Raw genomic sequence first — 22467 nt, forward strand, 5'->3', positions numbered from 1 at the left:
GTATTGAATGGTTATAAATGGTTTGTCCTATAAAGGGAGATCAATCAACAGCAGGAAACATGCAATCAGCCATCTGACTATGCAGCCTGAGGCTTAAGGTTCAAATAGCATCCTGTTCATTTACATTTGTTTTTTATATATCACCAAATCACAATGTAAGTCACGCTGTACAAGACACTTTGTATTGTAAAGATGTAAAGAGAAAACCCAAGACTGTGTAACCCAAGAGCTACATCTCAGACCCTATAGGCCTCAGTTAGCATGTTAAACATTACAGCTAATGACAGTTAGACAATTATAAAAAGACTAAAAAAGTACGGCTTACTTGGAACAAGCCTTTCCCTCTAAAAAGAACATGAGAGAGTACTTAGATTTGCAAAGTTGAAACTGAACAAAACCACAAGGCTTCTGGAACAATGTCCATGAAACAGAGATAGTATAAGTGAATTCCTGCAAACCTCAATGAACTGAACTAATACAGTAAAGAAGAATGCACCTGGATTTCTTCACACCAATGTGAGCTACTGATAAAGTCATACAGAAAATGATCAAGATATTGCTGCAAAACGTAGTTCTGCCAGATGATGCATAGGGTGTATTTGATAAATGATATTAAATAATGACACACTGTAATGTGTCATGCATTGTTGTTCATCTGAAGTTGTATTCATTTTAGGACCTTGTAGGATTTACGTACTTTTTTTAAATTTTTTATAAATGCCTGCATACTTAAGTCCTGTGTACTTTGTTTTTAACCATGACAGCAGAAGCACCAGATTTGATCATGAAGGCTGCATGAAATAAAAAAGATAATATCCTGCTGCCACCAAGTTTTTGTTTTTATTGTGTACAGTAAAGTGGTTCTGAAAATGTTAGTCACAGTCGGTGGGCTTCTCTTGTAAAGACAGTGTAACCTCATTAGTGACCTTTAAGTGTGTATTAGAAAATGCAATAAAACCTGTGTAAAAAATCCCAGCGTAAGACCAACTGTACTAACTCTACTTACCGTGACATGCATGCACAATGATTTTAACACAACCCCACATGCACAAAGTAATATGCACAATATGAATGTTGTAGCTCACCCATTTCCAAGCCAGACCCAAATGCTATTATTACAGTGTAAATAGAACACATTCAAAATGAAAGATGTCAAATTAAATTTTTTAATCTACTTCACACTCTTTTCTGCTGCACTGAACGCTGTGGTCCTTACTGCAGTAGTCTGGGCTCAAATGTAAATCACCCCCTCTCCCTACTTTCCTGTCTACTCTACATTGCCCCATCAAATAAAAGCCCCTAAAAAAGGACCATCAACCAAAATTAATTTGGCTTTAAATTGGTCATGTAGACACACAAGACAGCTTTTGGAATATTAGGCATATTCCTCTACGGGGCTAAACGACCAGATTTCTGTCAAAACACAAACAAGCCTACGAAAAAAGAGCCCGTCTACATGAAAATATAGAGATATTTGGAGCTTTTTTGTCAGCAGATCAGTCTTAAATATTGCAGGAGGGGGAAGCAGCTGGTTGCATGAAGAGGTAGGAGGTGATGCGGTACACTTTTCTCTGCATGCTATCACTCTTGTAAGGAAAACCACTCAAGCTGTCACTCTGCTTTTGTTTTTACAGGAGATTACTTGTCAATCAATAAGTGACGTCTTTGCCTTTCTATTTTATGATGAACTTGAGTGTAGCCGTAGCATCTGTAGGCGATGCAATTTTCCCAGTTTGTTCCCTGCTTGAGATAAATACCCGGTATTTATTACAGAGACACTGCTGGCAGCATAAAATGCATCATTCCCTGTATGCCAGAAGATATCTTATGGGAAAGACCCCACAGACGTGGGTGTTTAAAACAGGAATGTAACAGCCTTTGTGATTCGACTCTTCTTTGAATCGCTGCTGTGCTACTGTATGTCAGCCACTGATGTGGAGTAGCAAAACACGTTTATTTTTATGAAAGTGTGACAGATTTTCACTTAAAAGAATAATTGTGCTACCAAGCATTTGGGGTGTCAAATTAAAATGTGCTTTGCAGCACTTCAGCAAAAACGAGCTTTTCTGCCAGTATGCTGCCAACAGGTAGGTACTGTTCTATTCAGGGGAATGATGCCGGGGAAAGAACATTGTGTTTACAGCTGGAAAGCCTTACCCATAGCCCTGTCTGCTTCTCTTCCCTCCTCTCTCTGTCTCCCTGCCTTTCTTCCCTTGTCTAACTAGGAGCTCTGCAGCCACATCACTTTGATGGTCCTCTTTATTAAGATGAATGAATCTCATCCGCGTGATGCCCTCCTTCATTTTACTGCAGCGCATTCCCTTTCTGCTCAGTGTGCTTCAAGTGCTCAGCTGTCACCTTGAGTAGCCCAACAGGATGTCCCTGGAGGTCACCTTGGGGATGTAAGTTCACAGTCCCAGTGCAAATGTTTTGTTACCCTGACAAAACTGCTGCAGCATGACTCAGTTACACTGTCTATCTGCTGAGCAGGATGCAATGTACCCAGCAGGACGGCCAGTAATAAATCACATAAGAAGAGCGAGGGGAGAGAATGAAGGGAGCGAGGGAGTAGAGGTCAGCAACCTCAATGTTTTCCGAACAACATACATTTAAATTCAGCGATAAGATGAAGGAAAGGTGGGTGTAAAGGATGCCAGCGGGGTCTGTCTGTATCCTGGAGTGATATAAAATGATTTTATGTTTTTTCGTTTTGCCCCACCCCCCTCCTTTAAGCCCAGCTGGTTGAAGACAGAAAATGTAATTGATTACAAGACCTAGTGGTTCAGTTTGGTCTCAGTCATTTGATTATTTACCTCTGCTCAAAATGGGGAATAAAAACTAAGCAGATTAAAGGTTGACCATTAATCCGCTGTGTTTAGCAATCAAATTAATTTCAAAACTTCCGATGGTACTTTAGTATAAAAAACCTTATATTCGGGCAAGCCAGTGGCTCGGCAGTGTGGATGGCAGACCTGTCGGTTCGGCCGAGTATTAAAGCCGCTGTGAACAATGTCTTATATTGAAGGTGATTCAAGTAAGTCTGTAAACTGAAAAAAGAAATTCTGTGTGGTAAATGGAACCATGAATTCTGCTGTCTACTAAAACAAAAAGGCGGTTCATGCTTGAAAACCCTCCAATGTGGCTGAATTAAAACAATTCTGCAAAGATGAGTGGGCCAAAATTCCTGCACAGTAAAAGACTCATTGCCAGTTATCACAAACACTTGTTTGCAGTTTTTGCTGCTAAGGGTGGCCCGACCAGTTATTAGGTTTAGGGGGCAATCACTTTTTTTAGACAGGGCCATATAGATTTGGATTTCTTTTCCCTTAATCATAAATACCTTCATTTAGAAACTGCATTTTGTTTACTTGTGTTATCTTTGTCTAATGTTGACAAACGTACAAAGAAAAAAATAGGAATTCTGAAAGGGGGCAAACATTTTTTCACACCTCTGAAGATATTGTCCAGTCTGTCTGACTAAAGCCTATATTTAGACTAATCTATTAAATTATTACATTCACTTCATTGTATTATTGAATGAACTGTTTAGATGGCCACTTCAGTTAAATCCTTCAGCCAATATTTATAAACCAGATTTTAGCCGTTTCTGTTTGTCTAAATGCAAATGACATTTCAAGTAGAACAATCAAGTTCTACTGAAGTAGAACACTGACTAAACAAATTTAACCCAATGTTACCTGATGGAAGGCAATAGAAATGTTAAGTCTTTAGCATTTAACAGCTAATGCTACACACTAGAGAAACAGTGATTGGAGGCTGCAGTGCAAACAAAATTTATTGCAGCTGTGTGCACTGAACTGGCCGGCTTGTTGGGTTTGAAATGGTTGCTTCAAAAATGGGCACCAGGTCTGCGCAACTTTGGTGTGATAAAACACCAATTAAATCCCGATAAAACAGAGTCAGGTTGCCACCAGTTTCTGACTGAATTAGGTCACATTGGTTTGCATGTAATCTGTTTATGATACAGTTCAGTTAACTTGCAAATCTGCTGCCATCTGTTGAAAATCCATTGCAAAGCCATTGCCATCTACATCACATTAAATGGAAATTCACCTTCAGATACAACTTCATCACGTAGCTGTTGACACAAGCGCTTTGCAGGCAGCCTTGCTTTTACAAAGGAAAATAACCAGAATGTAACCAGTTGGCTACGAGTTGAGTCAGTTCCTGTACTGCAAACAGACAAGTTGCCCCCATTGCAGCAAAATGACTCAGACTCATTGCAGTGAGTTGGCAGTCTATCTGCATTTATAAATTGGATGGCAAGCCTTTGCTAATCTGAGAGCGATTCCAATCAACCCATGTTGACCTATGCAGTCGCCTTGTGATCAAAAGTGGTTGCCAAAGGTTGAGGGTTCAGCAGTTTCAAAGAAAGTAAATCATGATCTCACATTTGCTGTTTGGTCAGGTGCTTGCTGCTAAGTGTAGCATAGTTGAAGGTAATTTGCAATAACTCATATAAACACGTACTTGGCTTGTAGTTCATAGCTAGCAGTAGAATATCACAAAGGGGGGTGTTTCTTTTCCTTCTCTTGAACCAATAAGGCAAATGTGGGGTAGGTGTGGGTCACCTACATCTCCATATATATATATATACTCTCTGTCATCCATTAATACACTATGAAGACAACGTCTTCTGTTTTGCATTGACATCTAATGAAGTAATGTGGGCTGCTTTCATGTCTGCTTCATACAACACGGCCATTAGGCCAATCTTTACATGTATCACCTAACAGTAGTAACACACGGAGAGTGGCACAATGTCTCCATTTAATATCCACAGATTTTGTTTCTCAGTGTGTACGTTCATTAAAGCTTCACAATGCTGCTAGTGTGTCTTTAGAGTTATTGAGATTTGCAGCGTGATGAAAACTGGCACTACAGAGAACTTGCATTAGGCCGGTGTCTAAATTCTCTATGCAGACTCTATTAATTACAGGATTACAATGCCTGTTCCAGTCTGTCGTAGCAAAGATCACGGGCATCTGAAAAGGATATAATCAGATAAAGATGTTAGACTAAATGAACACAGCCAAACAATACACCCTGCTGTTTACTGGACCTATAAATAACACGAAGGTCTTTTAAAAAGCAATTAAAACATCCATGAACCATCTTTCAAGCAGCCAACACGCCTAATATTGTGAATCAAGGTCAAGGAGAATCTATCCTGCTGAAAAACAGTTGTCTGTTTTTCTCCTTTGCCAAACTTTAAGGTTTTTTTCTTTCTCGCTGTCTATCTCTTTACCCACTGTCAGACACAGCTGACATTAGAATTCTGACACAGCCTCCTTCAAGCAGTGTTCAGTGCCAGCCACTTAATTTGTCATTTATTGCTCCATGACAACTGAAGTAATTGAACCTCTTGCCCATGGATGCGATCTGCCAGCCTTGTGGCGTTTTCTCTCCTCGTGGTGAGATTGTGCTGTGGGGCCTTGGTGCAAATAAGGGCACAGATCTCATTTTATAGGGCAGTGAGATTGTTAGTCCTTACCCTGGGAAAAAAGGCCTCTCTGAAATGTTTTCTTTTCCCTGTGTACCTTAGAAAGGCTAACCAGATACACCAAATAAAATCAGAGAATCGGAGAGTATACAGTAAATAGCTAAGAAAAGGAAGGAGTACAGCCTAATGGGATAAGGTTAAATGTTTTATTGAAATAAAAGATTTTAGGATGTCCGATACTGGACAAAAAAAATTACCTAAATATGTGCATGCAAACTAGTGATCATTTGCATGTTTATCTGATGCATTATCCGCGAGGGAAATGAAGGGAATTGTGAATCAGATAACGAAAGAATGAATTAAAGATGATTCTTTGATCCACTGATTTACTGCTTTCACTGTGTGAACAAATGATCACCTCTGACCTTGTTATGAATATTCACATGGCTGACAGAAAGAAATCTATTGATCTGCTGACCCCTTGACCTTTCCCACTGTGCTATCAGCAAACCGTACATACCTGTAATTATCCTGTCATCTCCTCTGCACAGTGTCGACTGTGAAGCTTATATTGACCATACAGTACACTTGTTTGGTCATCGAGCCAGCTCAATACATATGTATGTATGTTGGTGTAAACAAATGATATGTGCACAGTGATTAACACGGAGCAGAGCACATGTAAAGATGCTCAAGAAGCACTAAGAAGAGATTACTGGTTTGAGAAACAAGCTGCCCAGATGTTACACGAGTAGTAGTACAAGTGCTTATAGTAAGTCGCACACGAAAAGCTAGTATCTAAAGCAAGGGAGTATTTTACTACATGTAAGGAAATACTTTCCTTTTAAAATATTTCCAGCTGTAACTTTTGGAGTATTATATATGTACAGAGAAGCAAATCAGGTTCATGCAAGAGGCAGAGCATGGACCAAAAAAATTAAAGCTAGCTGCAAGCTTCAAATACCCCAAAAGAACAGAGCGTAAAGACGATAAAATGCTCTACAGCACTGAGGAAAACTGCAGAATGGAGAGCGGACTAAGCTGAATGTTGTGTTTAAGTAATCACACAGAGGTGGCAAACCCTATAACTGCCTCCATTCAGACTCAGTGCTGGAATAAATATAGCAACAGAACAATGACAACTGAAAGAGACAGCTTCTAGAGAATTCCCAGCACAGCACTCTAACTACCTTGGCCAAACTTTGCTTTTGCATTGGAATTATTCACTTTAAGTGTCAAACTGCCTCACTGACAAGGAAATACAATATGTGTAAAAAAGTTCATAACCCAGCTTCTCCAGGTTACAACCTAAAACATTGTTAGGTGTAATTTCACGTTTTATTTATCTAGCATCAAATCACAGCAGCAGTTGCTTTAAGGTGCTTTATATCTTAAGATAAAGACCCAACAATCAGATGACCCCCTGTGAGCTAGCACTTGGCAACAGTGACAAGGAAAAACTCCCTTTTAATAGGAAGAAACATCTGGCAGAACCAGGGAGGGGCAGCCATCTGCCACAAGCGGTTGAATATGAGGAGAGGGAGATGTTGCTTTAGACCACAAGTTGCACTGGAGAAATTCTCGGACCTCAGAGACAAAAACCTTACCAGATGTATCTTTGAATGATTTCTCCACAATATCATCTGTATGTGCATTTAAGATGTCACAAATGGCTCCCAAACTAGTCCAGACATTAAACATGTACTTCTGTATCAGACCAACCCAACTTTCTTGTTGCCACGGCCACTGCTAATGAAAGCTGGATCTCTGGATACAAACCACGGACTAAACAGCAGGCTTTAGTTAAGAGTTTACCATGCCTAAGCCTGAAGGAGAAGGACCAGGTCAGCAGCACCAGCAGGAGCATGACTGTCGATCACTTCACACCCCACTTGCCAAATTTGTCTCCTAGCAGTTTTTTTCTTTTTTGCTGAAACACAAATTATGGTGGAGACATGACACATTTGAGACTTCCAGTAATCAAGTGCAAATGTGCATGTCCAGGTGGTTACAACAGAAATTCCTAGTAGCAGGACTGTTTGTAGCAGAGCAGCTACTGGTCGAAGATGACAGCGGCCAAATTTAACTCAAAAAGGTCTGAGTCCCGGATGTTTTTGCTACTGTATGTCACTACATGCTATGTAAATTCCTATGTTAGACTTCATCTAAACCAAGATAATTTCACAATATCTGTTCATATGTCCACAGCAGTCACTTTACCACTGACCAGCTCATTAAACCAATAACACTCAATGGTCAATGAAGGCTTATTAAACTAAATTTCATCTTAAAATCATTTGTTATATTTAATACCAGACTGCACAGAAAACTGTTATATAATCCACAGTACTGTGCAAAAGTTCATCCCCCCTTCATTTCTTTATATTTGGCTTCCGAGGAGTCAGACTGTCTTATAATTTTTTTTAAAGTGGTCCTGAGGAGTAGTTCTCCAGGTTTTCTGAATGTCTCTCAAAGTTTTTCTTTGAAAATTAATCAAAAGCTTGGAATATATCAGCATGGTGTGGAGTGTGCCCTTTAAAAAATGTTAAGGAAACTGGACACTTGGTAGATAAAAGTAAAAGTGACAGGGCTGAAAACTATCTAGAGCAGATGAAAAATATTTGACAGTCCTGTCCTTAGAAATTGGAAAAAATCCAGAAGAAACCTTATACGGGATCTGAGAGATGCATCTGGCTGATCTACAGTTCACTTGAGACCAGAAATGGTCAAGCTGAGGTACGCTGCATCACACAAGAACTGGACTAAAAATAAATATCAACAGGTCGGATGTAGTTGAAATTGTCATCAGTGTGTACAGAGGTGGTCAGGACAGGTATCATGGTTTGGGGCTGCATTGTCAAAACTGATGGAATTCTGAATGCGGTCATGGATTGGTCTCCCCGGAGCCCAGTGCTCAACATTATTGAGGCAGTGTGGGGTAATGTTGGCAGAGAATGAAACAGAAGGCAGTCAAAAATCTAAAGAAAAGCTTTGAATGTCCTTCAAGTAGCCAGCAGAACTATTCCTGAAGACTGCTTAAAGAAATTACAAGTAACCTTATGTTTGCATATTTCAGTAAATCACTGCACCTATTTCCTTTTTTGTATGAAATTTTTCACACAGTACTGTAAAAAATGTCATTACAAAGTTTGAGATTTTAATTTTTCAAGGTCGATTTTGTATTTAGTGCCATCTTGCAGAGGGCACACAGGTCTGCAAAATGAATTTATTCATTTATATGTGGAAAAATAACAGAACGCAACTGGCTTTATTTCTGGGCTAACTTGCCTTAATATGATAAATGCATAGACATTTTTATTTAACAAACTCCCCCAGACTGTCTTAACGGAGAATCACTATATACACATATATATAAAATTCCACACTCTGTTTATCTCTGCATGAGCCATCATAATAAAGTAAGCCCTGCATGCCATCAAGGACTCTGTGAAGTCAAAAACAGTTTGTTTGAGTATCTCACATCTTTGTACTGTGCAAAATCCAAGCTCATGAGTCATCCTAGGCTTTACTCATTTGGCATGTGTCCACAACCTTCATATCAATCATTTCAAAAAGACTAATTAGCCCAGCGCTCTTGGCTCTTCATGAGCTCCAGTATGTTTAGCAAAGGTGAAAAATACAAAAGAAGTGGACTGCCTCATCTTTTCTCGAGTCCTGTTGTATAAAAGCCAAGCCTAAAGCTTTATCACCATCAGTTGAATCTCTGATGAATATTTTGGTGTCAGCAACAGATTCCTTTCTCCTCAGCTGTGCAGACAGACGTACCCCATTTACACCTGACATTGTCATCAACCTTTTATGTGGCTTATATATTATTCAAATGGAACTTAAGGCTATATCCTCAGATACACCATTCCGACGATCTCAAGTAAATTCTGCTAGCTCAGTTCAAAGAAAAGCCCCATTAACAAAGAGGTACAGTTTCTTTTTTTCTGCTGGCCGCGCTTCACTTTCATGACTGAGCTGTGTGAAGAAGCGTGGGCACGGCAGGAGATGATGGACACAGTACACAAATGTTTTCATCTTCGCTTTCTCAGACAGAGCAGACATTTGGCTACCATTTCGGTTTCTATTCATCTTCAGATCGATCACCACCAACCTTATAAAGCCAATTTCATGTACAAAGCACTGAGCAGCACACAGTGGTGCACACCAAAATCTCTTTTTACGTATTTCAACCATTTAGTGAATCTGCCCAGTTACCTTTTTAGCTGCATTCCACTGTGCATCAATCAAGGTTATACTCAGTGATTTATCAACATTAATTTATATCTGTGCCACACTGCTCTCCCCTGTCCATGTTTTACTCCTCAACATTGCATTGTACAGCTTGGACATCACTACCATTTCACAGCGACAGTAAACATCTGTTTTCATTGTGCTGCATTGTAAGTCTCATCCGTGTCCAGTGGCTGGAGCCTGTCCCAGTGTGCTTTGGGCGGAAGGCTGAAAAGAAGTGTGGACAAACAGCAGCCCACTGCAGACACACACTTAGTCATGCTCGCTCACACCTACAGTGTGAGAGTCATCAATGTGTCTAACCTGGGTTCTGTGTATGTGTGACAAAGATGTGTATGCAATGACATTCATGTGTGTAACGTAGGAAGCGTATAATTTCAGCCAAGCATTTACATGTATGTGTACGTGCACTAAGTTTATTGTTGCAAAGAAAAGACACTATTAGTGACCGTGGAAACAATTTACATAATGAGGCATGCCACATGTTGTGCTGTTAAACAGCACGATGTCAGAGGTTAAAGGCAAAAAGAATAGTGCTAGCAATGTGAATTTACTGTAGATGTGTTGTTTATTCCATACAATGCTCTTAAAGATCAGACACTGAGGCAAATGTAGGTGCGGATGATTAATACTGTACCCACACAAACCCTGTTAATGTCAATTATGATGCGTACAGTGGTTAGCAAGACATTAAATTCCCAATGTTCCTTCATTGTGCTATAATTATGTTATTAATAATCGAATATAAGAATATATATTTCAACAAAATACATATTGGTATGAATATATTTAAAATGTTGGCAGCACTTCCTATTACAGGCTAGGAATAATGTAGTAATAATATGGAAACAAGGAGATAACAATAATTTCAATTAAATCTTATTTATATGGCACCAAATCACAACAGCAGTCACCTCAATGGACTATATTGTACGCTAAAGACCCTACAGTAACACAGAGAAAAACCCCAACAATCAGACAACCCCTTTTTAGCAAGCACTGTCACAAACAAGGATGCAGTGGACTCAAGAGCAGACTCAATTGCTCGAACTATATACAATTTATTGAAAGGAAAAGGAACTTAAACAAGACTGGGTCTAACAGAAATTATTCGCAGGAACTGAGGGAGGCCCGAGGGCGTCGAAACGGACTTTGAACACAAAGAGAACATGGGCGGGAACTTCTGCAAACACAGGGTTTTACTGAATGGGAAACAATTAAAGGACAGAGGTGAGTGGTACTAGTGGAGAGTCTTGTGCTTACTTGAAAACACCGGCTATTAGGCGGGGAAGGGGTTGCTGTGGGAGTGTCCCAGGGATGGTTGAGAGTGTGGGAAAGCTGGTCCAGGTTCCAAGGTGTCAGGGGAGTTGAAGTACGGGCTGGAGGGCAGGCTGAGGAGAAGGTGAGTGTGTAGTCCTAGGGTTCTAGGCAGACTGGAGAACGGGATGGAAACAGAACCAGCACTGCTGATGAGCACGACGGGTGATGAATCTGGAGAACACAGGAGACGGAGAACACATTAACCCACGATCCAGGCACACAGAGTCCGAGCACAGAGGAGGCCAAGTTTATCACGGGTGGTAGGAGGACAAACTGGCGAGGAGTGGCAGGCAGCCCTGGCTTAAAAACCCTCTAGATGGAGGCCTGGAAATTGGAAGCAGGTGATGAGCTGGCCAACTCCACCCCAGGGAATGGACAACAGGAACCTGGACCACACCCGACCAGACACTCCCACGGCATATGACAAGCACTTGGTGACAGTGGGAATGAAAAACTCCCTTTTACCAGGAAGAAACCTCAAGCAGAACAAGGCTCAGTGAGGGGCGGCCATCTGCCATGACCAGTTCAAGGTTAGGGGAGGAAGACGGGACAAAAGACAGCGCTCCATGTTACTCTGTGAATATTCCAACTATTTCTGTATGGAAATAGCAAGTTATCATCTCTTAATTACACGCCTTATAATTGAGTTTGCTTTAATATGTCAATGATATGGAATTAGACAGAAACAGGGATTTTTGTATGTTGCAGCCCTGATTCCTGGTATGAAACTACCACATGTTCAGGTGGTTCCAGGAAATAAGTCACACATTACATATAATGTTTACCCAGTTACCTTCAAACAAAGACGAATGCTAAGGACATAATGCAGGAATCACTCCAGTATTATAATATGATAACAGTATCCTAATATGTCAAAGCATCAATCAATGAAGCTTCTTTTGGCTGCTCCCTTATTCACATGGGGTCACCACAGCAGATGGCTCATTATATGTGATTTGTCAGAGTTTTACACCAGATGCCTTTCCTGACGCAGCCCCCAATGGGATCTAAGTCTCCTTCCAGCATCAAACTGGGGAGCTTTCATGTGTAAGGCAACAGTGTAAACCACTCTACTATGGAGCCACGGTTAAAGCAAACAACATTAACTTATAATTATGAGGTTACTACCACAAGTTTGTATATACAAATGCACAGATATTACAATTTAATGGTCAGGAGGTTAATATTATTACTATAATATTTTGATACTATTAGTAATTGTTTTGCCTCACAGACATATATTTGTTTCTGCATTATTATCCCCTGTTATCACGTAATTACATATATTTCAATGTAATATTACTCAGAAGATCATTATTTGGACATTCGTCTGTGAAAGTTCTCAGTCATCATCTATTTTTAGAAATTACTTTGCTAATCAGGTGATAATAAATTGCTATTTGCATATTATTACCTTCTTGTTTCATCTTATTACACCTATTACAGCATCATTACAAGCTATTAAAATCTTCATTCAGTTATTGGAAATGACAGTTATCACCTAACAGTTGTGACGATGTGTCAGCCACCTGGTCAAGTTGTAGTGTGCTTCCATGTCTCTCCAGACTAATTATATAGTTAGAGTTGCCTGGTGAAGTAAATGAATAAAAGGAATAAGAGTCTGTGTAAAGCTCTAGTGTGTTCTGATTTTATCACTATATAGACAAAATATACTAGAATCTATCCATCCATCTATACAGGCACAGTGGTTAAGTAATTAGCACCATCACCTCACAGTAGGAACCCGCTGGGGCTTTTCCGTGTGAAGGCTGCATGTTCTCCCTGTGCCTGCGTGCAGTATCGCAGGGTACTCGAGCTTCTTTATTCACTCCAAAGACATGAATGTTAAGGTAGCAGGTGAATCTAAAAAAAAATCTAACTGGTTCACTAGTGTGAACCAGTGCTAACACAGGTCTATCTCTCTGTGTTAGCCCTGCGATTGACTGGTGATCTCTCCAGGGTTTGGCCTGTGAGAGCTGACAGCTGGATAAACATACATTAACTTTACAAAATGTGAACATTTGCAGTAGGTTATTCTCTGCTCTGATAGGGTATGTCCACTGAGGTCATTGATGGACACATATGATAACATTCCAAACAGATTGCATTAAGTAGAAGATGGGTGTCACGGTACTTGGTCTGCGACCCACTATTTGTGTTTCAGCTTCTGGAATTAGATTCTTTGAATATTTTTTCATGTGTTTGGGTTTCTTTAGTTCTCGGTAATCTTAGTCCTCTCTCCCTTAGTGTTTAGCCTATGTTTAGTCTGTTCCCATGTTTTCGTTTGCTTTTGTATTTCCTCTGTCCCAGAGTCTGTCGTGTTTCCGTGTCAAGTCTGCATCTACATGATGTCATGCCTCCTGTTTTATTTTGATAGTCGTTGACTTATGTCAGTGTATTCTGCTTTGCTTCCTTTGTCTTGTTATGTCAGATTTGTCCCAGCGGTGTTCCCACCTGTTCCCCATCCTCTCGTTGTCTTGCCTGTGCATTTAAGCCCTGTGTTTTCCTTTGCCCTTTGTTGTGTCGTACCACTCCATGTGCTGTGTGTTTCCAAATTACTTGGCACCTAGTTTTCTAGTTTCCCTAGTGTTTAAGTTCTTAGTTTCTAGTTCATGAGTTTATGTTTCAAGTGTCAACAGCGCAATAATTCTGCCTTTTTGAATCCGTCTTCTCCATGTTTAAGAGTCCTGCTTTTGATTCCTCATCTAGCTCCTCATCCAGCACCAAATTGTGACACTGGGTTAGTTTTACCAAAACCACAAAGATACACAGTGTTTTCTACCCCCTTCATAGAGCCCTATTAAAAATCTATCCAACAATGTGCGTAGAAGGTTCAGTAATTCTGTCATTACACACTCAAGCAAAAGCACAACTGGACGAGGGGAAAAGGTGCCTTAATTGGATTCTCATGCAGCCTCATTTCTGCTAAATGTGTGAGTAGGCATGTGTTTAGGCACAACAACTGTGCTGTAATATGAAACAGCAAATTAAATGCAAACAAGTTGCTACGCTAAGCAAATTAAAGATGTGTAATTGCATAAACCAGCATGGTGAGCCCAGCTGACCTCGAAGAGTGCCTTGTTTTTTTTTTTTGTTTTACGAAAGCAATAATACACTTCACCTCACCAGCAGAAATGTTTCTGGAGGAGGATCGAGGCATGAGAGTGAAAAATGCGTCTTGTATTTTTTTGTATCTTATGTTCTATTTATTGCTAATAACTTATTGATCCACAAAGAACTGGAGCTCATTCACCAAGAGTATCAAAAGCCAAAAAAATAAATAAAATAAATCCACATTTTAGTTCCTCTTTGAAACGAGTCCTCTAAATGTCTGGTAATATTATCATCATTAAGAGCAGCTGGTTAGGTTAATGACTGTGGTCAAAAACTGTTGAGTCACCGCTGACTTAAAGAAATTGCAGAGCTACAAATAAAGCTCAAGCCTCACTCTCAGCTATCAGGGACTTAAACCTCGCCATTACCAATGGCATTCCTTTGCAGAACGGCTCAGCCTGCTTTGCATAATAGGGTGAGAAGTTCAATGATGTGAGCAGAGCTCAGTGTTCTGCTCCTGCTCCACCATGTTGCATGGACCAGCTGAGGTTTTTTAAAGACCTTATAAACTGCACCATTGATTCTTGTAAATAGAGCCCATGGTTGTTGGCTTATGATTAATGGAAGTAATTTTGAAATATCAGGAAGTTCAACTTCAGAATATTCTTTTCTGCAGTTTCCCACTCAAACCACTACAGTCAGAGTGTTCTTGTCTGTACAATTGCTCAAAAATTCAGGACGCTATTAAGTAGTCCACTTTAAATAATGTAATATTAGAACCATCACCACAAAATGTACACTAACCCAAGTCCTGAGACAGCAGAACGGCTGAAAGATAATTTGTATGTATGGGTTTTAAAGTGGCCCTTGCTGCAGCTGTACAGTACTATACAAAAGTCTTGAGCCAGCCCTCACTTCTTTACGTTTTCCCAGAAAAATGGGAAGCAGACATAGCAATTTAATGAAATATTGCACACACTGCAATATATAAAATCCGAGTTTGTACAATTTTAAAGAGCTTGGAAGTCAATATTTGGTATGACCGCGTGTATTCTTTAACACAGCCTGAATTCTCTTTGGCAGCTTGTGCCTAAAAAATGACACATCTTCAGGACATTGCAAAGCTCTTCTTTGGATGTCGACTTCTTTTTGTTCCGTTCTCCATCAAGATGATCCCACACTGCTTCAATAATGCTGAGATCCAGGATCTGAAGAGGCTGATCAATCACTGACAGTATTCCACTGTATGTTTTTCTATCCAGATTTGATTTTACTGCATTGGCAGTGTTTGAAATAATTGTCATGCTGACAAATGAAGCTGTTGCCAATTAGATGCTTTCCAAATGGTATTGCATGGTGGATCAAAATCTGATGGTACTTTTCTGGGTAATATTCCATTAGCTTTGACAAGATCTCCCACACCACCAGTTGAAATGCAGACCCAAACCATGACAGAGCCTCCACCGTGTTTTACAGATGGCTTTAGACACTCACTGGAAAGTAACAAAATGCTTAAAGATTTGATTTAAACTTGGCTCTTAAAGTTATCTGCTTGCATTTGGTGTCTTTAGTATGCCTAAATGACTAATAGGAGAGTGGCTTAACAAACAGTAGAAAACAAAGTAAACATTCATGTGAAAATGTTCAGGTGCAAGAAATTGACTGAAAATGATTGAAAAAGGAGAAAATATCCAAAATAAAACTTTGAAAGACCTTCAAAAAGCCTGGAAAACTGTTGCTCAAGGCTATTTTAAAGAATAAGAAGAAAATCTGGGTGCTTGGAAGCAAAATATGAAGAAATGAGGAGTAGCTCAAGACTTTTGCTCAGCATTTTAACGTTACCAGGTAATAACTGGTTGATGAAGCCTTTCCTTGAGTGCAGCCAGTTATAAAAATGAAATACATTCTTAAACAAGAGAGAAATTCAAGGGCCAAGAAAAATCTTTCCATTTAGCAAACAAACCTAACTTGATGGGTTGTCATTTTGCCCTTCTGCCAACAAACAAGCTTTAGGGGCTGCTCCACGGACCTTGGGTTTGCACTAAATGTTTTTGTTCTTTAAAAAAAACACACCAGTCGCCTGACTCGGAAACTGCTGACAGACAGCACATAATATAGCGTTTGTTCAGAATTTCCACAATGAAATGAAAAAATAAAAACGTTTCTTGACTTTGCAGTCAGATGTGACTGCTGCCATCTCCGCAGCTCTTGATGAGTTATACATTGTCAGTGTGTGTGTGTGTGTGTGTGTGTGTGTGTGTGTGTGTGTGTGTGTGTGTGTGTGTGTGTGTGTGTGTGTGTGACTGTGCTCTGGAGAGAGATGAAGGCAGCATGAATGCGAATTGTGCATCTCTCTGACATGTGGGTCGACGTGAAGCAGAATGGACTAAATGCTGCCGCTCATAACGATTCATATCAGCAGCCTTGTTTTCGGCTCACTCGAGACATCTAAATTCATGGAGTCTATTTCTCAACTTTTTCAAGCATGTTGTGGCACTGAAATGTCAAGTTAGAACATAAAGAGCTATTTTACAAAACGTAGTGCTGTATGGGCAAACTGGAGAAAAGAAAAAAAAAACATTACCACTAAATTGTACTAAGAAAAATGCTATGCAGGAAAATAGTTTCCATCATCCTTAGCAAAACATTTGAGATTGAATTAAGCCGCTTTAATATGGAGGGCTACACTTGTCATTTAAATGTGGTCATTTTTGTTTCATTACATTTTGGCCGTACACCGTCAAATTTGGGCAAAAAGGGAAAAATGAAAAATGCTGGAAATCCACTGCAACTGAGGGCAGTGTCTGTGCAATACAGTCAGACTATTACAGAGGAGAAAAGCTGTTTGACAGGTGGGTGGAAAGAAAGGGGGGGACGAAAAGCCTCAGGAGCAAGAGAAGCGCATGACCTCTCCATTCTGCTACAGCTGTGAGCTCGCACCTCTGTGCTTTATGGAAATAGGGATTGACGAAGATACGAGAGTCACCAAAAACAGGGAGTCTTCAGTAATGTCAAGCATGTACGGGCATGCAGGATCAATAAGTCCTGATCTCAAATTGATAAAAACGCCCGTCCTCCGGGGTTAAACTCTACAGATCTATCTGTACTAAGGATGCTCTGCAGAACACATAGCCCTGCGCTTTGTTCTTTACTCTGGAGTTTGAATCTATTTGCTACATGAGGAGGAGTAAATCTGTCGGAAGCAACGACTGCCCAAAATCTACTTTTAACTACAGTGGGCCTCATTTTAGCCTTGATGGAGAAGCTTCTGTTTTCTTATGGTGAACCCAAACAACGATCTTTCTCTAACTGGAGGACATATACAATGCTGGACATGAGACAGCAGCTGCTACTGAATGGAGAATCCAAACAAAGTGTAGCCACAAACATGTTTGGGGTTCACTCTGGTACAATAGCCTAGAAATCGGAGTGCTTTCCAGCGCTGGTATTTTCCAGAGAACAAAGAACGCTGGCTCCAGCAGGGGAGAGAGGCCAGCAAAATATTTCCAAGGCGTTCAGAAACATTTCAAAATCACATTATAACCATCATAACATTATAACAGCTGCTGTAATGCTGACCGGTAATAAAATGGTTTGAAAGCGGATCATGCAGCACTGGAAGGCTCTAATTTGTGTTCCATGGTGATACTAGGAGCTCATGAGTAACTCATTGTGAGCAACAATTGAACTGATAAAACTAAATAATTAGAAGAAAATGAGGTGAGCACATAGAGGATTTCCATGCACAGAGGATCTCCATGCGGCTGCTTTGCTGACTGGAGCTGATGAAGTTATCAAAGTGAACAGAGCAGGATGCACGCTCACGACCGTTTTAACAACCTTTGACTGTCTTGATTGATCTGAGTGAATCCACGTGCTCACATGCTGACAGCCATATGTGTTACCATGGTCACTGAATGATTTGTATTAATATATGTATCATTTATAAAAGAGGTTAAGGACACTTCCTGAGCAGTTTATAATCAGCAGCTATTGAATTTATGGTAATGCCACATAAAATCATGTCGATGGCCTGCGTGATAATGGATCAGAAACAAACCTCAGTAGGACAGGACTTTCACACATTTAGATCACAATTTTAGACATAGCTGTGTCTTATGTTGCTGTTTACTTCTGTTATTATTCATTCTTTTGCTAGAATGTATAGCCAATTACATGCAATGACTTTATTCACAATCAAGCATTGAAAACACATCAAATGGGAACATGTACTGTTTCAAGGAAAATAGTAGCTTAGTTTGAATTTGATGGAAGCAACAGATCTCTAAAAAGAAATGGGCCAGTGCAAAAAGAGTAAGTAGTACTAAAAAGAATCAGCTGGAGGGACGTTTTGAACTAATTAGGATAACTGGCAACAGGTCAGTAATGTGATTAGAGAATTTAGAGAGTTAGAGTCAAAAATAAAGATGAGCAGATGTTCATCAATTCCCCCAAAATTGTGTCTACAAAATTGTGAAGATTTTGAATATCTCATCATTTACAGTGCATAATATCATGAAAAATCCAGGGAATCTGGAGAAAACTCTGTGCAAGAGACAAGGCTAAAATTCAATATTGGATGCCTGTGATCTTCGAGCCCTCGGGGGCACTGCATTAAAAACAGCATGATCCTGGCATGGAAATCACTGCATGGGCTCAGGAACACTTCCAGAGATCACAGTCTGTGAACATAGTTCACCGTGTCATCTACAAGGCGGCAGGTTAAAGCTCTTTCGTGCAAAGAAGTCGTGTGTGAACATGATCCAGAAATGTCTTCTCTGGGCCAAAGCTCATTTAAAGTGGACTGAGGTAAAGTGGAAACGTGTCCTGTGGTCAGACAAATAGAAATTTGACTCTTTTTTCTTTCTTTTTTTTTTTTGCATAAGATGAACACCACTTCTCCTGCATTAAAGAGGAGAGGGAGCATCCGACTTTTTATCAGCCCTCACTACAAATGCCTGCATTGCTAAAGGTATGAAAGTGCACTAGTGCCTATGGAGCTTTAGAGCAACAGATTTACAAACCAGATGGCGTCTTTTTCAGGGAAGACCTTGCATATTTCACCAAGACAATGCTAAAGCTCATACTGCAGCTATTACAGCAGCATGGCTTTGTAGGAGAAGAGTCCAGGAACTCACCTACCTGCAGTCCAGACATTTCACCAACTGTAAACATTTAGCACATGATGAAATAAGGAAAACAGCAAGCAGCATCCAGGACTGTTGAGTACCTAAAGTCCTACATCAGAAAACATGTAGGGGATGCTACATGATGGCCTCAACTATTTTCCATTCTTGTCACTTTAAACTTGTATTTAGGAAAGGATTGTGGTTTGGGCGTAAAACACACTCCGTCAAAGGCACAAACAATGGACATCTGGTGATCTTTCAACCTTTTTTGTCATAATACAACATTTTTAGCCGTCTACCAAAGTAGATGCGTTTAAATGAACTAGCAAATAGGTTTTCTGTGCATGGACACAAACTGGCTGTACAAAATCAGCTCAACATTTTCAGAAAGTGGACAAGGAGATAACATTGTTCAGCTTTCCTTCTTTAAATTGGCTCATTTGACAAAACTGAATTAGTTCCATTAATTGCATTCAGTTCGTTGGCTGATTGGCATAAATGATGGCTTCACTTTAGAAACCAAGTTCCACTGGCTCTAAATATTCTTCTCATAATCTCTCCCATCTACCTACGTTACAACAGAATTGAATTTTTATGTCAATGTGTCGTTCACAAGTTAATTTGATTGCTGAATTTATTGGCATGGAAAAACTGGCTCATCTCCAAGGAAACTGGCTAATTACGCTTTTTCCCAGTTTATTGCCTTTATTTTGTTTTCCAGCACATGGCCTTGCAGTTTCAGCCTATATAATTTTATAAAAGTATAAGTTCTTTCTGTCAGTTTGTCTTCCTACTTTAAGTTTGGCTTGTTTACTTTTCGCTGTATGGAGAAACATAGCTGGGAAAGGATGTTGGTAAAAAAAAAACACGGTACAAAAACATGGAGTAAGGTACCTGGGGAATGTCGAACTGAAAGAAAAGAAATCCAGAAATCAGCTGAGGTATGTTTAAATTCTGTTCACTCGGAGCACACGTAATCCCAACAGGAATATCTGCCCCACATCCTGCATTGTGTAGACAGCGTTGTTTTTTCGTTTCTGTGAATGACCAAAATTAACTACAATTTTGCCCAGCATGGAGTAAATTTTTTTTTTTTGGTTAATGTTTGACTGCTGTCTGCCTACACAAATCCAGAAAGCATTTTAAATTTAGAGTGCTGAAACAGCCCGCTGATCAGAGTGTATTATATCCCTTTTAGATAAGGCAAGTAAAAATATTCTGCCGGAACAAAGGGCTGACCCATTTGTTTGATTTGAAAAGAAGCATTGGCAGCCAGAGTGAAAACGGAGAGATGAATCCCTCCGCTCCCTCCACCTGTTCACAATACATGTCAAAGCAGATTATACGGCAGCAAATATTTAAACATCTCCATAGCATTTAACATCAATATTACACACGAAATGAAATCTGACACATTTCATTCCTTGAGTCAATTTGTTCCATGTGCTCCAACAGCTGTGCGCTTCGGCAAAATTTCATATGAGTTTGATCAAAAGTTTGATTTGTTTAATAAGGCTGGTTCTTGCTCCCCTGCTCTATACAGACATGCTACGCCCACTCTAGCAGTGTGCTGATACACCTTATGTAAGAGATGTATCTGTGTGTGTTTATATACGTGTGGGTCTGAAAAGTGAAGCAAAGCAGAGGTGCTTTAAACTAGCATTCTTTCCCATGGCCAGCAGGAGGTAGCAGTCTATGAGAAAATCGTTCCATTTCATTCATGACCTCAGTATCATCATCATCATCATTTATTTATTTATATAGCACTTTAAAAACACACCTGGTAGACCAAAGTGCTGTACAGTACTAATATGCACATAGTAATAAAACCAGACATAGCAATAAAGTTAAAAAACAATAAAAATATCAGTTACCCACAGAGTTAAAAGCCAGGGAATAAAAGTAGGTTTTTAATAAAGACTTAAAAACTGGCACTGATGCAGCCTGTCTAATATGGAGAGGAAGGTTATTCCAAAGCATCGGCGCGGCAACAGAGAACGCTCGGTCTCCTCTAAGTTTCAGCCGTGACTTTGGGACCGAAAGCAGCAACTGCTCAGCTGACCGAAGGGAACGAGTGGGGACGTGGGGCTTCAACAAGTCAGACAAATAAACAGGTGCCAGACCACTTAGAGATTTAAAAGCCAATAAAAGGACTTTAAAACGGATCCTGAATTCAATTGGAAGCCAGTGTAAAGAGGCCAAAATCGGAGTGATGTGATCAAATTTTCTTCTGCCAGTTAAAAATCGTGCCGCAGCATTTTGCACTAATTGCAAGTGTGACAAAGTGCCCTGCCCAACCCCTGTTAAAAGAGAATTACAATAATCTAAATGTGAGGTAATAAAGGCATGAATAACGCTTTCCAAGTCACGCTTGGAAAGAAAGGGCTTAACCTTTGATAAACGTCTGAGGTGATAAAATGCTAATTTTACCACCCCGTTTACATGGTCATCAAAGGTGAGTGCAGAATCAATTTTAACTCCGAGATTTGTGATCGAACTCTTTAGTTGGGAAGTCAAAGCTGCAAGATCAACATCCAGAGTATGAGAAGAACGATTTGGGCCAAATAAAATTGCTTCAGTCTTCCGATCATTAAAATTTAAAACGTTTTTTGCCATCCATGCTTTGACATCAGTAAGGCAGTCAAGCAGAGGTCCAGTTGGGAGACTATCAGAATGACTAAAAGGTAAGTAGAGCTGGCAGTCATCTGCGTATAGATGGAATGGCACTTTATGCTTTCGGAAAATCGCGCCAAGAGGCAAGAGGTACAATGAAAACAATAACGCCCCAAGAATAGATCCCTGTGGCACACCCCAAAGCAGAGGGGCCACAGAGGATGAAGCCGACCCCAACTTAACACAAAAGGTCCTATTTAAAAGATAGGACTTTAACCACAAAAGTGCCGAACCAGAAATTCCCACACAGTGCTGTAGGCGGGAGATCAGCAAATCGTGATCCACAGTGTCAAATGCAGCTGTCATGTCCAACAAGACCAGCACTGCATATTTACCACGGTCTGTCGCTATCAGGATGTCATTCATAACTTTTACGAGGGCTGTCTCCGTGCTGTGGAATGGCTTAAAGCCGGACTGAAAGATTTCTGACAATTTAGAGTCATTCAAGTAGTCTATCAACTGAGTATAAACAATTCTTTCCAGAATCTTACTAAGAAAGGGAAGCTTAGAGATGGGTCTAAAATTTGATATGACTGAACTGTCTAAGCCTGGTTTCTTAAGTAAAGG

General features: G+C 40.0%; 1 protein-coding gene across 2 annotated transcripts in view; it reads right to left on the reverse strand.

Moving 5' to 3' along the window:
* LOC308404384 (leucine-rich repeat transmembrane neuronal protein 4) overlaps positions 1-22467 on the reverse strand; it is a 58261-nt gene that overhangs the window by 18416 nt on the left and 17378 nt on the right. The window contains exon 3 of one of the 2 annotated variants that reach the window (XM_080894407.1): positions 10988-11215. The exons of the other annotated variant lie outside the window; for it this stretch is intronic. Coding sequence (XP_080750533.1) covers positions 11141-11215 — 75 coding nt within the window. The 3' untranslated portion in view covers positions 10988-11140. The remainder of the gene's footprint in view (positions 1-10987; positions 11216-22467) is intronic. 2 annotated transcript variants of the gene reach the window in all.

Source organism: Rhamphochromis sp. 'chilingali' (genome assembly GCF_963969265.1).
Source record: "Rhamphochromis sp. 'chilingali' genome assembly, chromosome: 10".
Lineage (NCBI taxonomy): Eukaryota > Metazoa > Chordata > Actinopteri > Cichliformes > Cichlidae > Rhamphochromis > Rhamphochromis sp. 'chilingali'.